Genomic DNA, 17,160 nt, shown 5'->3' on the forward strand with positions numbered 1-17,160 from the left:
GTGTGGGAAGGGAAGGGAAGGGAAGGGAAGGGAAGGGAAGGGAAGGGAAGGGAAGGGAAGGGAAGGGAAGGGAAGGGAAGGGAAGGGAAGGGAAGGGAAGGGAAGGTGTGGGAAGGTGTGGGAAGGGAAGGGAAGGGAAGGGAAGGGAAGGGAAGGGAAGGGAAGGGAAGGGAAGGGAAGGGAAGGGAAGGGAAGGGAAGGGAAGGGAAGGGAAGGGAAGGGAAGGGAAGGGAAGGGAAGGGAAGGGAAGGGAAGGGAAGGGAAGGGAAGGGAAGGGAAGGGAAGGGAAGGGAAGGGAAGGGAAGGGAAGGGAAGGGAAGGGAAAGGAAAGGAAGGGAAAGGAAGGGAAAGGAAGGGAAAGGAAGGGAAAGGAAGGGAAAGGAAGGGAAAGGAAGGGAAAGGAAGGGAAGGGAAGGAGTCTTTAGTGTTGGGGTGAGAGCTGCAGCACAGATGTGAGGGTCTGCTCTGTGCATGTGCAGAGACTGAGCCCATCCTTCAGGGCATGAGGACATGGCTGCTGCAGGACAAACAAACCCAGAAAGGGAGAGGGTGGAGTGGGCCAGTGATAAACACAATTGTGAGGGGTGAAAGTGAGAGTATTTTACAGCTTCATCTTGGACATGCACCTAAACGAATACACGTATGTCATGCTCTCACTCTCTCCCAACTACTTTTATGTTTACTCTTTGTTCAAAATGTTTCATTTTTCCTTTTCTCCCTTTTCCCCCCTGGACGTCCATCCTTTTTTTTTTTTCCCCCAAGGTCCACAAGGCTTCTTAAAAGCTTTGCTTGTTTTCTGTCTTCCTTTTGTGCAGGCTGTCATCCAGCTCCTAGAGGAAGACATTAAAACTCTCCAAGTCCTACTAAGATGGGAAGAATCATCCTTTATGAGCGTGCCAACTTCCAGGGTTTGTCCAAAGAATTCTCCTCTGATATTACCAATCTAAGAGATGCAGATTGGAATGATCTTGCCTCCTCGGCAAAAGTAATTGGCCAGCCTTGGGTGCTTTACGAGCATTCAAACTTTGGAGGCCGATTTCTGGTACTCGAGGAGGGAGACCATAGCTTTTTTGATTCAAAGATGAATAACAAGGTCAGTTCTATGCAGATGATCACTGAAGATCTGAGCAACCCTGAGATCACTCTCTACGAGCATACCAACTATCAAGGGAAAAGCAGGGTAGTAAAAGAAGCAACCAACCTGGCTGCAGGACACGACAATGACATGATGTCTTCTCACAAAGTGCAGAGAGGTGTCTGGCTGCTGTGTGAACACAGCGATGGAAGTGGAATTCAATACCTTGCTCGAGAACATGAAAACCTTCCAAATTACAAGGCAATCAATTTCAATGACAAGCTTTCCTTCCTGCGTCCCCTTCGTGCTGGCCGTTCTTATTAGAATGCAAATCCTCCAAAGCTGAAGAAGATGCAGAACCAGCAAGAAATTTAAGAACTTGTACTCTGCCTGTGCTTTTGTTGCAGTCTTTGTGATTTGTTTTAAAATGCCCTTGCGATTCCATGGCTTCTGCTATTGTCTCTAATCCATTTTGTGTTGTTGTCATTAAAGAAGCTCTTGCAAGCAACAGTGGGTCCGTTTTATGTTCTGTTTAATGTAGATAAATATTGCCCTTTCATGATGAGGTGTCTCTTTGTATCCAGAGAATGTTTCATGCAGTCACTTTGAGGCCTTTTTCGTGGGTGTCTCCTGAAAAGTTCTATCTCCTTCCAGTTTCACTGTTCAGTAACAGTGGGTTCAGGCTTGACTCAACCAGAAATAAAGTCTTGGTGGGCATATTGATTATTGCTGTGATCCTGGACAAACTCTCACCTGCAGCCTGTACCTAAATATCACGTATTTGATTGTATCTCAAGACATTGATCATACTGATGATATCGCCTTTTACTGCCTAAATTACATAATCAGAGAGACTGTTTTCATAAATTTGAATTGGCTGGACGCTTGATCCAAATGGTAAAACTTGTCTGATTTTTTTAAACAGCTGCCTCACTTTGAATTCAGTTATTGATGCTTCCTTTAATTTCTTCTTGGTTTTCTTTGTCAGAGTATTCCTCCCCCTTATGCTGCTGTGTTTTCTTGGTAGTGCCTTATTAGACCTTTGGATTCAACAGAGAAATACTATGGTAAAACTTAAATGAGACTCTCCATCCCGGTAAATCAAATCTCAAAAACAGCAAAGCATGTTGCTGACAAAATCAGTAATGAGACACATTCTTTCACAGATCTGTAGAGGTCATCAGGAAAATAAATGTGACATGGTCAAATGTGTGCAGCTGCAGCAGGTTAATCCTAAAAGGAGTTTCCCTCATTGGAGCAAACTTGCCTTTGTCATTTGTGTGGTCCCAAAACCCTGTTCCTGTTCATGCAGTCCCACAGATTAGCAGAGTGCAGTTCACCTAGATAAACACCATCAGCCCCAGAGCTCAGCACAGACTCATCATGGGTCCCCCAGGACCCCAGCCTGTTTACGATCTCGGTGCCCCAGAGGCAAGTGCACTCAAGGTAGATCTGGTGCTATGAGACACCCTCCTAGTGCTTTGTCGCCTGTGGGGATGTCCTGGTTTGACACTGGCCAAACACCAGGAACCCACAAGAGCTACTCACTCAACCTCCCCTGCTACAGCTCGACAGAGCAGAGAAAAGTTTAACAAAGAGTTCATTAGATGAATAAGGACCAGGAAGAAGCACTCCAAGGACAAAACAGGCTCAGCTTAGAGGTACAAAGTGAGTTTATTACTAACAACATCAGAGCAGGATAATGAGAAGTAAAATAAGCCCTCAAATACACCTTTTCCCCCCTAGCTCCTCTGTTCCAGTGACAGTGCAGGGAGACAAGGGAGTGAGGGTTTTGGTCAGTTCCTCACCCAAGGTTTTCTTCCCCTGTGCAGGGAGAGAAGTTTTTTCCCTGTGAGACTGTGGGGTCCCTCCCACAGGACAAAATTCTACGTGAACTTCTCCAGCGTGGTTCCAAACTCTCTTTCCACGGGGTGCAGTCTCCAAGGACAGGCTGCTCCCGCCTGGAAGCAGGGGCCTCTCTCTCCACCAGGTGTCCCACAGGATCACAGCCTCCTCCAGGCATCCACCAGCTCCTGCATGGCCACCTCCCCCATGGGCTGTGGGTGGATCTCTGCATCCCCCGTGGATCCCCGTGGGCTGCAGGGGCACAGCTGTTTTGCCATGGTGTCACCACAGAGGCAGAGGAATTTTGGTTCTGGTGTCTGGAGCAGCTCCTGCCCCTCCTTCTCCACTGACCTTGGTGTCTCCATGTCGTGTCCCTCACGTGTTCTCACCTGTTCCTCTTCTGCATCTGGAATTAAAACTGTGCCCCCAACTTAGTTTTGGTTTCTTCTCAAATATGTTAACACAGAGGCGTTGCCATCATCTCTAAATGCCCAGCTTTGGCCAGCAGCATGTCCATCCTCAGAGCCATCAGGGCTTGGCTCTGCCAGACATGGTGGAAGCTTCTCACAGAAGCCACCTCCACGGTCCCCTCACTACTGAAAACCAGGCTGTGCAAAACCAGCACAGGGGAATAAAGTGGCTTATTGATCTAGAGCAGTTCCCAGTGCAATGACACTTAGGCCCAACGACAACCTGGATTGAGGTTCCTTAGCAGCAGCACAAAATGGAATGAGCTCATGTTCATGTGCACTACCAGACCTCACAAATCTGACAGAGTGATAAACAAGAGAGCAAAACCCAGTCAAATGTCTTTGAAAAGGCTGGGAACAAACTCCCTATCACTATTAGTCAAGCCACAGCCTTCAGTCAAGCCAGGCTCTTCCCCTCAGGAAATCACAACAAACATATACCAGAGGAAAATCTCTAGCATGTGTAAGAGATGACCAGTGACAGCAAGGCAGGAGTCTACTTGTCACTTTATGCTCCCCCTGTTCCTGTGCTCACTCAGGAACCAAGAGCAGGGGATACTAATAGAGTTAGTGACCACCAAGTGTACAGAGCAGACCACAGGTGATGAACTGTTGCTGAAGAATCCTGTACTCAGGAAGCCTTTTCTTGGAAATGCCCATGACACATCAGATGGACTCACAGTCTTGCAAACATCTCCAACACCATCTTTCAGGAGGTCTGAGTGACAGGAATACACTGGAGAATCACTGTTGCCTGGGGAGAAATGCTGATTGTTGAAAATGGGAAGTAAAACTGCTGCCTTAGGAGATCAAGATGACTGGGGAGGACAAAGGCAGGGGTACCTTGGCTCAATAAGCGTGTGATCAATAGAAACATAGACTCAAGGAATGGTTTGGGTTGGAAGGTGCCCTTAAGGATCCTCTAGTCCATAGACGAGAATACCTTTCACTAAATCATGTTGCTCAGTTCCCCATCCTACATTGTCTTGAATACTTCCAAGAAAAGGGAATCCACAGCTTCTCTGGGCAACATATTACAGTGTGTCACCACGCCACAGTAAAGAATTCCTTCCTAATATCTAATCGAAACCTGTGCTCTTTCAGTTTAAAGCCATTATTCCTTGTGCCATCATTGCATGTCCTTTTAAAAAGTGCCTTTTCACCTTTCTTCTGGTCTCTTTAGATACTGGAAGGTGCTTTAAAGTCCCAAAGCTGCCTCTTCTGCAGGCTGAACAGCCCCAACTGTCTTGGCTTATTTTCATGGTGGAGGTTCTCCAACTCTCTGACTATCTTCATGGCCTCTCCAAAAGGTACATGCTCTTCTTATGTTAGGGGTCCCAGAGCTGGACACACTCCACTCCACGTAGGGTTTCACCAGATTGGAATAGAGGGGCAGAATCTCCTCCCTTGTCCTGATGACCATGATGCTTCTGATGCAGACCAGGACACGTTTGGATTTCTGGGCTTTGAGTGCTCACTGCCAACTCACACTGAGCTTCTTGTCAGCCAACACCCCCAAGTCCTTCCCCGCATGGTGGCTCTCAGCTCATTTTTTGCCCAGCCTGTGTTTGTGCTTGGGATTGTCCCTACTCACAGGCTGATGTTGCACTTGGCCTTGTTGAACTTCATGAGGCTGACATAGGCTCACCACTCCAGCATGGCAAGACCCCCTGGATGGCATACCTTCCCTCCAGAATCTTGACAGCCCTGCAGACCTTGGTGTTATCAGCGAACTGACTGAGGGTGCACCCAATCCCATTGTCTGTGTTGCTAACAAAGATATTAAACAGTCCAGTCCCAATACCATCTCCTGAAGAACACTGCTCATCACTGGTCTCTATTTGGACATTGAGTCATTGACCACAAGCCTTGAGTGTGACCATCCAGCCAGATCCTTATCCACACAGCAGTCCATCCACCAAATTAATGTCTCTCCAGTTTAGACCTAAGGATATCATACTGTACAGCTTCAAATGCTTTGCACAAGCAAAGCAGATAATGTCAAACACTCTTCCCCTATCCACCAATGCTGCAACCCTGTTGTAGACATATTTTTTTTAATATAGACATATTTATTTATAAACATAACATTTTCATTTTACTCTGGAAACAGCTTACCATAAAAGGGATAACTTTAAGGAAAAAATCTACAACTAGTACAAGGCACATTCACCTTTATTTAACACTGCAAGTTCCTTACCTCATAAATTTTCCCAGCCCCTGTTTCATGCTGATCTAATCATCCATAACAGACTTTCCATAGCTTGCTGAAATAAATACATTTTACTTTTAGCAGGCAGCCCTGTGGTGTGGCAGTCAGTCTTTCCTTTATCCTTGAAATCTCATTTTTTTAAATGAGAAAAATGGGAAATCAAGTCTCTTTGCACAGCCTGGAGAGTTGGAGGGCAGGGCACACCAGATGGGGTCCAGGTAGGACCCTCCTACCCTGGGAATCCACTGGTACAGCCTTTTGGCTGGAGGTGGTTCTGCTCCTCTAGTGATGCTCGCTTTAATTTCTCCTGATATTACCTGGAACTCCCATCCAGATTTTTTGTGCTCATCAGTACTACTTCATCCTTTCATGTCTGGATCTCTTGGAAAACTTGCTTAGGCTAAGCCTGAAAATAGCGGGGAGTTCAGCAGAGTCTGAAACTGGGTGGTTGGAACTACGTGATTTTTCAGATCCCTTTCAACTCAAACCATTCTGTGATTCTATAAGCCAGGGCGGGGAAAGAGGTCCTTCAGGGTTGCTTGAGCTCTGCTGCCATCATCTGGAGAGGGACAGGGTGCAGCTCTAGTGAGCTGACCCTAAATGGGCTTCCTCTGTATGGTTGGTTGGATTTGCTGCTAGTAACAAAACTTGGGCTTAATTTGGGCCATGAGGAGGGAAAGGGACGCTGTAATATGGTGGCTCTGACTGGAAAGATGTGGACAACAAAGCTGGGACCAGCGTGCCTGAGGAGATGATTGCCATCATGTGCAGCAGGCTTGTGCCTTTGGCCCTGGGGCAAGAGAGCCAGCAGCAAAAGAGTTTTAGAGAAAGAGGAAAGACTTTAAAACCAGAAACTCCTTTTAGTCATAGCCCTTGCAAGAGAAGTTAAAATGAAACCAAACATCAAGAATATAGTTAAATGCATGGCTGATGCAATTAATCCTTAGCTGAACTTGCAGAATACAGTGGCCATTATCAGATGTTTGTGGTCACTATAGCCTGAATATCTGCTTCCTAGAAAAATAAATTATAGAAATCACTAATGTCATGGTTTTGGTGGTTTTTTTTACTGTGCTCCTGGACAGCCTAAAAAGAATGGGAAGGAGAGGGGATGGTAGGGTCTTTATTGGCTGGACTTTTAAAAAATCCATCCATGCAGTGTTTGAAGAAAACTGATATACTTGCCTGGAATTTCATCAGAACTCTCTATTGCACTGTCATTACAATTCACAAGATGTCAAGGACTGAAACTAAGCAAAGATGACATGGTCTGAACCTCAATCTACCATTGGATAAGGATCTCACCTGACAGTGAATGAATATGACAGGAATATAAAGGATTGGTGATGGAAATAGCTCCCAGTAAACCTGGGAAGGGAAGCAGGTTAAGATACCCTCTCTGTGTGAGAAGCAGAGCTGTAAGCACAAGTAAGCATTCCTTTATTATTTATCAGTTGTTCATGGATATCAGTGTCATCGAATTGGTGGACCATTGTTCAGAAATTCTGCTTCAAGTGGGACTATTCTCAACACCACATCAGGTCACTGTGACTTTATCTGGCCAAGTGTTGAAAATATTGATGAAGAAGTCACTATCTCACACCTGGTCCAGTGCTGCACTGACTCCTAGTGAAAAAGTTCCTCTCAATGCCATGTCCAAATCTCCCTAATCACAGCTTGTGTCAGGACATTTATGAAGACGGATGAAGATGTGAAAAAACACCAAAGGGGTGAGATTGTTGAGGACACGTACTTACTAAGATTATGGGGAGCATAGTTGGCGGAAGCCTGTGTGTAAACACTGACTTTGTGTGTGGGTTGTCCACATCACAGTAATGCATTACTTTAGTTAAAAACTTCCTGCTCTGCAAATGGCTAAGCAGATGTAGCTTTTTTGGCTCCTCCTAAGAGAGCTACGAAGTGTAGAAAAGATACCTCCTTCAGCAGAGGAGTCCCCAGTGTTTTTTCATGTTCCTAACTGATGTAACTGTGCTCTAAACACTAGGGAATGAGATAAGGAAAGCCAAGGCACAGCTGGAACTTAATTTATAAAGAAAAATAAGTAGGACTTTTATAATTAAATTGACCAGAAAAGGAAGATTAAACAAAATGTCATATCCCACTCCCTCTGTAAATAAGACAGGAGAAATGGTGACAACTGATATGAAGAAGACTGAGGTACCCAACAATTTATTTTTTTTTGCCTCAGTTCTCTCTTCCCATATCTCTGAAGCCTCTGAAACTCAAGACAGGTACTGGGGGAATGAAGTCTCTCCTGTCATCATAAAAGATCATGGTAAAGACTAATTGAGGAACCTGAGAGTGGCATGGCTGAGAAGGAATTGGGAGTACTGATGGATGAAAAGCTGGTCACGAGTTGACAAAGAGCACTTCCAGTCCAGAAAGCCTGGACTGCATCCAAAGCAATGTGGCCAGCAGGTCACGGGGGTGATTCTGTCCCTCTACTTGGCTCGAGAGAGATTCCACATGGAGTGCTGTGTCCAGCTCTGGAGTCAGCACAGAAAAAACCTGGACCTGTTGCAACCAGTCTAGAGAAGGGCCACAAAAATGGTCAGAGGCCTGGAACACTTTTGCTATGAAGAAAATCTGAGGGACTTGTGGTGGTTCTGCCTGGAGGAGGGAAGACTCTGGTGAGATCTTATTGGGACCTTTCAATATATAAAAAGGGTTTATAAGAAAGGTTGAAAGATATTTTTTTACCATGACCTGTAGTTTCAGGACAAGGGACAATGGTTTTACACAGAAAGAGAATACATTTAGATGGGATATATGGAAGATATAAGATATCTTTTACTACTGAGGTAGTGAAGCATGGGACCATGTTGCCCAGAGAAGTTGTGGATGCCCCATCCCTGGAAGTGTTCAAGCCCATGTTGGATGGAGCTTTGAGCAACCTGCTCTAGTGGAAGATGTCCCTGCCTACAGCAGGGAGTTGGAACTAGATGGTCTGCAAACCTCCCTTCTAACCCAAACTATCCTCTATGACTGAGTGTTCAGAACTCACCTGGACAAGACCTTAAGAAACTTCACCTAACTAGAATCAGCCCTGTCATCATCAGGATATTGGGCTAGAGGCCTTCAGTGGTTGGTCCTTATCTTTTTCTGTAAATCTGTTATTTTTTTTCTCCTTTGTGAAAGGGAGTTTTTATTGTTTTTTACATGGCAGAATATAATAAAGTACTGTAAAAACAGAAAAAAACCCACAAAACTGAGATAATGTCTGCTGATCTGTAGCATTTGTGGGATTTTCACATATAAGATGCTTTTCCAAGGAAGCATATGGTAGTTCCTGCAAGTAGCTAATCAGCAGCAAGGAACTAAAGGGTAAAAATATATCATAGAAGAAGGACAGAAAGTAAGAGGAAAGAACAGTAAAATTACACAAGCTCTTTTTTTCTGTAGGGAAACACCTGTTCCAGAGTTCTGTTTTGGCCAAGCCACTTCTGGAGCGCCGTGTGCAGGGACAGCTCAGGATTTCAGGAGCTCAGCCCCAGGAACTCCTGCTCAGCTGCTGAGCCCAGGCTGCAGGGTCTCTGTCCAGGGCTGCTTTTCCCAGTGCCACTGCCCAGGCTGCAGGGGCAGCCCGTGCTGGGGTTGGCCATGTGAGCCAGGGACAGGCACACAGGTGTGCACGGAAAGGACACGGACACGGCCACCTGCACCGGCTGCCACACAGCAGGGGCTGCCCTCAGCCACCCAGAGCTGACAGCACCAGCACTCCCACAAAGCAAGTATAGACAGCCAAAATCTTCGTCTGAATCCAATGTCATTACAGCACTGTAGGGTTGTGACATCAAGGAAAATGTATATGCATTCTGCAGTGGTGACTGAGATACTTACCAGTTCTATTGCCATCCTCAGTTTGTCTTTAAGTTTTACTGGGGAGAAAAAGCTGGTGTTTACAGTTCTAAGTAATGTATCCTTTCACAGCCATTCCTGGACTGAAGTGAATCTCAAAAAAATTTGGCATAGCAGCAGAGACTGTTTCTGGGTAGAGATGTAAATGCTGGCCTAATGTTGTTAGTACATCAAACATCACAGACACAGTTGACCACAGGGAAATATTTCCACTTTTGTCTTATTATCTGAATTTTCAGACATTTTTTTTCTTCCTCGGTGTAGTGGAAAGTGCTTTTAGCCCATTTATCTGCTTGGATGTCAGCACATCCTTCAGACTATTGACCGTCCACCACAATAGGGTTGTTTGTCAAATTTCATGTTTTTACACATGTTTTCTCTTCTAAAGAAATACTCCATGAGACAAGTAGCAGGCTTGGTCTGTTCCCATTTTCGACTAGGGCCTAATGTTGTGGGAGGATGAAATATTTCTATTACCAGTGATCTCAGTCTTTACAGGGTGGCCTTGTGCCTTTTTACTTTCCTGGCATGTGTAACTAATTGACAAGAAAAGCCATATTGTCCATCTTGTCCATTCCACAATTCCAATGGAAATTCAGGCATTTCCACTGCTCCACAGTCCTCAATTTTTATCCACAAAATGGATATTATTAAGTCTACTATAAACGCCTGAAAAGAAAAATCTTTGGGAAAGTTGTTGTCTAGGAAAGCAACTGTGCTTCTGGGAATAGCCATAGAGCTTCCAAAATGAGATTTGTGGTTTCTCCAAGCTATATTAGTGATTTGAGAAAATATGGATATTATTTCTTCACCTTGGGTAAAAGCTGGGTAAAACCTTAATTTGGAGCACCTTGGAAAAAAGATTCATTCTTAGACACAACAATATATTTTACTTAATTCCAATTAAGTTGTTCTTCTGATTTTAGTGTCCAGTCGTAGTGTTGAGAAACACATATTAAGATTCCCATCTCAGTGACCAAGCTTATACAACTTTAATATTGTTTCAAATTTCAGTCAACAAGGCTTCTCATCAAAGCCTAGAACAAATAAAATCAGTTTATAAGAACATGCAAATGTCAAAGAGTTTCATCAGATATGATGGAGCTGACATTTGATACATTGATGAATTTTCATATCTGCAGCCCATTTGAACTGTCTGCTCTGGTACTCTGAAAATTTAACCTCTTCAGTAAAAAGCTCTGAAGTAAAAGCCGTGAATGAGTGAGATATGATGAGCTTGTGAGGGGGGGATGGAAGCAAACAAAAGAAAAATTACAAAGTTTTGCTATGTTTCTGCCAGGAATACAAGATATTTGTCATGCACACACTCAGCCACAGTGGGTCCACCATCCATCTGTATGGAAACTAGGATGGAAGTGACGACATACTGGAGGCAGTGGAGGCTGTACTCAGTTTCACTGCTCAGCTACTCACCATCAGCTCAGTGCAAGCCATCAGCAATACAATAGCCAACAGGCTCTGCCTGCTAGAGCTTGCCTCAGACCACAGTAGACAGTGGATTTCATGCTTTCCATTTCGGTACCAGCCCAAATGCAGTTGTCTAGCACTGAAAGACTGCTGGCTAATGAGCACAGCAGCTTAAAGGAAGGCACTGCATTTACATGGTGCTTACTGAAAAGGTCTTCAGGGCCTCTGTGTTATCAAATCTATCACCTTGTGCCTTTGTGCAGAAAAAAAAGAGTAAAGAAGCTTACTTCATCTTTATGCTGTGCTGAGAGACTGTTTCCAACATATTCTAGCACTGATCTTGTTTTTCCTCCTTGTCCTGTTTCCCTCTGCCCCCCTACTTCCAGTCCCAAATACCAGAGGTTTTTTACAGCTCCATTAAACCAACAGTAATGGTCAGTAGCTGTAAATCACATCTCAGGGGACTCTGGGTGGAAATTCAGAAAATTTTTCACCCACAGGCAGCCCAACACTGGAACTGACATGTAGAGTGGGAAGGACTTTCCAGCCTTGGAGGCTCCCAGGACTCTGTAAGAAAAGTCCGTCATGATGGGATGCAGCATTACTGATACTCCAGCTCTGAGCAGGACGCTGGGTGCTCCAGGCTGGTTTTTTTATGTTTCTGTGTTTCAGTGGAGACCTTTTGTAGCACTGGAGAGCATTATGGTATCACACCCACTTGATGCAGTTTCATTATGTTTCCCATTCATCAGCCTGAAAGAACTGCTGAGTACTTAGCTTGGTTTATTGCTCAGGCTGTCACAGCGTCTTCAGCCTATGTTCTCTAATCAGGGAAAATTAGGTTTTGCTAATAAAAGAAAGTTGCTAAAACTGAATATGGAGGAAGCTCTTCTCAGTGTCTGAATATAAAGGAAAAGGCATAAATATGCAGATCAGCCAGCATGTGCTCTAACAAGCAGCTTATTTCAGAATAAAAGCCTTTGCACCAAATAGATAAATGAGATTGGAAATCATTAGGGGCAATAGAGGTATCAAGTTTTAGATCGCCCATCCAAGACCTAGATCTGTTGTATTGGTCAACCAACATGTAAATATAAGTATGGTCTCCTGATAACTCTAAGTGTGCCCACAGTTCCCTAGCCAGGGACAGGGTTCAGGACTCTGATAGCTGAAGGGCATTTGTCAGCAATAAAATGCAATGTGCCACAACAGAATAGAATAGAATAGAATAGAATAGAATAGAATAGAATAGAATAGAATAGAATAGAATAGAATATCCTGAGTTGGAAGGTACCCCACAAGGATCAAGTGCAGCTCCTGGGATTTCCAGAGAGCTCAGCCAAGTATGAGTACTCTGTTACTGCCACATCTTCACTGAGACTCACAGAAGTTGATAAGGGCCAAATCTTTTTGTCCTTTGTGACCTATTGTCCTCTTCTTTCTCCTGTTCCTCCAAGCAGCTCGTGTTTCTGTTGTGCCATGTGATGTCTCCTTTCAGATAAGAGTTTTGGTCACCCAAGAAGCAGAATGAATAAGTAAAATACATGGCGCATCTATAGACAGGGATCCCTGCAGGCTGCTAAGTCTATCCCCTGTTTCTAGCAGGTTCTCATGCAGAAGAGCTTCCTCTCTTGCATCCATTTGTCTTGAAACTATTCCCTGTAATTCTGTGTTCATAGACACCTGGACTAGCAACATTTTAGTGCATCTCATCCTGTATTCTGCAGTGGTGCTGCAATGCTGGGCTTTGCACCAAGAATAGTTTGCTGAATTCTCACTGCGTTGTTTCAGCGCTTGTTCTTATGTTACATAAGAATTTAAAGATGTAGCAAACACAAGAAACAAAATAGTAGAAGTAGCTAATACATACATCATTGTGTGAGACAATAAGTGGAAATGATGCTAAAGAATGCTGAAGGCAACAGCTGGATGGCTCTTTGACTGAGCACCTGCTCCCCTGCCATCCAGTCCAGCAAGCTGCTGTATATATGTTTTCTAAAACACAGATTCCTTCCACAACTAGGAACAGATTGCTCTTTTCTTTCACCTCCAACTGACTTTCTTGAAACACAGCTTGAAACAAACTTGAGAGTTCAGTGCAAGAATGGATCCTACAGCCCATCTGCAGTCTCTGACCACACATATTGACTGTCTACCACAGTTCTTCTGTCCAAACAAGCTCCAGTTCATCTGGAGTTTGTACATTCAGTCTGAGATGCTGATTTCCAGAGTTTATTTTCTGCAATAAGCTTCTTCAGAAAAGCATGTTGGTCTAATAGTTATTTGCCTCACTATTCTGAAAAGGAGTTTTGGGCTTCTAGGTGACACAAATGAAAAATGTGAATCTAGATGACCAAACATGAGATGGAAGGAGGAGGATGAAATAAGTAGTAGCTGAGTAAATTGGGGATGAAGTGTGTGTAGCATCAGCTTGGGATGGTGTCTCCTGCAGAGAACCTCATAAGACAATGAGTTTTTCTGTCTTTTCTCCCAATGGTTGTAGTTGCATCAGAACAAATTAAGCAAAAAACAAATTATGTCTCCAGGTGGAGTGTCTCAGTCACTGCCACCCCAAGGAAAAGCTCAGGTGAGACAATGTCTCATTTACCATTGCACAGGGAACAACAAATACACAGTTTTTGGAAGTCAACACCAGTGATTCTCAGCAAGGCCCCAGTGTGCTGTCATCTCTGCCCCAAGAGGGGCTGAACACTGCTAAGCTCCTTCAAAGACCTTGAGAGTTGCAGCTACTCTGTTTCTTTCCAGATGAGCCCTTCAGGCTGAAGGTAGTTAAAACCCAAACTTTTAATTGGATCCACAGAGACATCCACAAAGTTGTCCAAATGAATCTGAAAATAACTTCAGATACAAGAAGAAAACTTAGATCTGTTGTCAGAATATCAGTGTTTCTTACTACGCTCACCTTCTTTCTTATCTTAACTGCTGGAATTCTAGTGAATTTTTTCCAGGGCCTGTAGCCTAATTTTCAGTTTGTCCTTTTCATTTTCACTTGCTGTTCTCAGGTTAAATATTTTCATCCTTTTATTCATGAATTCCTATTTTAGATTTGTTATTTCTTTCTCTAGTTCTAAATGAGTTTTCTTACAGTGACTCCATTTTTTTTGCAAATGGGAAAAGTTTACATGTTTATGACACTATTAACTGATCCGTACAAACTTTTTTTTAGCAGAGACGCAGGACAATGCCTTTGGCTGGGTTAGACTATGAGTAAGTACAACGAGGTGAAAGAAATGCCCCACCTTTCACAAATCATGAGGAGCTGCCAGGTTGCTTGCTCTTTTTTTTGCAAAACTCTGTTTTAGTTGGTTTATAGTCCAGCATCTTTCCCAGACTGAGTTCCCAGGCATGGTTTATCAGCAGAAACTTGAGAAGTGGGATGATTTTTCTCACCTAAACAAATTGAAGCCAGCCATCCTGCTGTTACCACCCCAGCTAGTTTCAGTTCCTGGTTTCCAGAAAGCTCTGAACATTGTGGGAATAAGGATACACTGCTCCTCCTAAAGGCTATGCCCAAATGTTTCAGTGTCTTGCCTCTGTGGGAGATGTTTCTTGCCTTTGTTTACTACAGAATAGAGATCCCATACCTCTTAAAAAGTCTCTGTCAAGATGCTGTAATTTTCAGCCCTTGGCCCTGCTATGTTATGATCATAATCAGTTGTACTGGAGTCACAAATGCACAAAAGATATTAGCATTTATTTTTACATTTCCACTCTTAACATTTTAATTTGAGCAAATCTTACATTTCATAAACCACCAAAACCAATTCAAGCAATCTACCTTAAAACTTCCTCAAGCTCTCTAATCAGATTAGTCACCATTATGTTTCTGAATAACACAGTAGCTTCTGCTACTGAACATACCTGCCGCAGAACATCAGTGCAGCTACAACAGCCAAAATCTTTGCTTTCTACAGCGGTAAGATATCCCCAGAGGATCAGTATCAGAGTGCTTTCGCATGCAAAGAAGATCTGCAGTTTTTCTTATCCTCTTTGTTCTCTTTTGCTACTGGCTAGGTAGTTAGTGTTGCTTGAACATTGCTTTCAGCCTGCTGAAGAGCATTGTGTTGTCTGGGCTGAGAGTGCCATTTCCTTGGCCGTTGCTGGGACTGGTTGTCCCTCTCCTCCAGGTTTCCTGGTACCTCTCTCAGTTGTTTCCATTTCGCCCAGATTGCTCCGCAGTACTCTGAGCTTCCCAGTTTCTCTTGCCTTCTTTGGAGCAGGCTGGCTATTCACGGGTGTGGACAGGCAAGCCCAGCACTGGCCCTTTTTCTGAAGACCAAGGGGAATAACCTCTGAAGTGTGTTGCAATTGCTGATAGAAGATGATATGATGTGATTCATTAACTGTAGCTGGATTCCAAGAAACTCTTAATACAAATTCGGGCTAAGGCAGGCCAGTCCCAAAGCCTTGCAGGCATGTACTGAAAAAAAAATCACACAGCTAAGAGTGTGGGGGAGGAGAGCAGGGCTGAACTCTGCAGCAAGGCAGAATGTACAGCTCTGTAACATGCTGCAGACTCAAGACATGCAAACACTAATGCCAACGTGCAGCTTTTAATAATCTGTTATGAATTTGGCTGTAAGCTGATGCAATGGAAGTGCTGGGAACCTGAAAGGTGTGGGCTGGAGGAGGAAGTATGGAGTCGCTTTGACATGCATATTCTCATCCTCTGCTGCTTGTTGTTTGTCTGGTTGCTGTGTGTTCTGGCACTGGGCTGCACAGCTCACTCCAGCTAGCACTCCCCTCTTCGGGGAGCCGAGTTTTGGAGGTAATGTGTGGGAGTGTGTTGAAACGTTGCAGGGAGGTGTAAGCTGCATGCTAATAAATGATGGCTTATCTGCGCACACACAGACTGAAACAGTAATTTGCCTGATTTATTTCAGTGGAAGGCTGGGCAGTATGGTAAAAAAAAATTAACGCATATAAGTGCTGACTGTGTGGTATTGGTTACCAGGTACGTGCTGACTCACCTCAATTCACCTCCAGTCCAGCAGGAGGAAAGGACAATCTGAAGATGAGAAAGTTGGAACAGACTGGCCAAAGTAGTTCCTGATAATTATTTTTGCATTGTTTCTGAGGCAGCAGATTTTCTCCTGCAGTTTGGGTCAGAGAAGAGGATAAAGTAAGAAACAGCACCAGAGCCCCTGAATTTTATTTTGTAACACAAAGTTAAACTCTACATAAGTTAATCAGCTGGTGTCCTGAAATTCTCACAGATTTTACAAGAGGGAGCAGTTTTACTCTGCAAAGCATTTGACTAAAATAGACTTCACTGTAAAGATTTGCTTCCATTTATAATCCGTCCAACTTGCTAGGTGTAATTAGAAAATAACCAGCACCTCGATTTTGCTCCTGTTAAAGATGCAGAGACAACGCATCACTGAGAGAGGCTTCAGGGTTGCTGTTTTGTTCAGTATTATACAACAGTTCCTTCAAGACAGATTCAGAATTCAGTTTTGTAAATGCTCTATAAACATTCTGAATTGTTTGCAATTCGGAACCTTAAACAATAAGAAGTGCAAGGAAAAGAGTTTAAATGAAAAAAATTAAAATTCGAAAGTTAAGGAAGTGACTTGAGAAACTAAAGTGGATAGACTCCACTGTCATAGCTTTAATTCCAATGAGTTAAATGACAGGTTTTAAAATAGAGTAAAAATACTTAAATACAACTTTGGCAGTGTTCCAGATGTGGCTACATGTGTGACAGATAAAAGGAATTAATCACTTTACTTCATCTTCTGAACACAGTTTTGCTATTGCAGCCCAGTAAGTGATTGGTCTTTGTTGCCTCTTCCTGGCTCCTGTTTCTTGCTGTCCAATGGAAGCCCAGGCTCTTTTCCCAACACAATTTTAGTCCCAAACTGGACCAATGCATGAGGCAGTTTTGTTCCAAAACGACAATGCCACATAGACAAAATAAGATAGAAGGACGTTTTGAAAGGATTCCCTCTAAACCAAGACCTGTGAAAAATGTTGAGGTACCATCATTTTAGCAGTCAAAAATCTTGACTTTGCCTCCCTTTTCTACTCACATAAGGCTACAGATCTCTTTAATTATTTCAGTGTAAGTGGCCAGGAATGAATGTAACAACGACAATAAAAATAAATTGGGTCCAAATAATCTCAGTCCTATCAACTGCTGAATGGTGATTTCATCTGAGCCAGTAAGAAAATATGGGTCACCTGAAATGGTGAAAACTCTGCACACAAATGTGTTTAAAGTTTTTATA

At 43.6% G+C, this 17,160-nt stretch overlaps 1 protein-coding gene across 1 annotated transcript; it reads left to right on the forward strand.

Annotated features, from left to right (window-relative positions):
* Positions 1-868: 868 nt before the first annotated feature.
* On the forward strand, positions 869-1,399 carry LOC134057843 (epidermal differentiation-specific protein-like). Its single transcript, XM_062514890.1, has one exon. The coding sequence runs from the start codon at positions 869-871 to the stop codon at positions 1,397-1,399; it is 531 nt and encodes a 176-aa protein (XP_062370874.1).
* The last annotated feature ends 15,761 nt before the right edge of the window (positions 1,400-17,160 follow it).

The sequence above is a fragment of the Cinclus cinclus genome, chromosome 2 (assembly GCF_963662255.1).
Source record: "Cinclus cinclus chromosome 2, bCinCin1.1, whole genome shotgun sequence".
Classification (NCBI taxonomy): domain Eukaryota; kingdom Metazoa; phylum Chordata; class Aves; order Passeriformes; family Cinclidae; genus Cinclus; species Cinclus cinclus.

Excerpts from the sequence above, each read along its gene's own strand:
- LOC134057843 (XM_062514890.1), top strand. The coding sequence starts at position 869 with ATGGGAAGAATCATCCTTTATGAGCGTGCCAACTTCCAGGGTTTGTCC.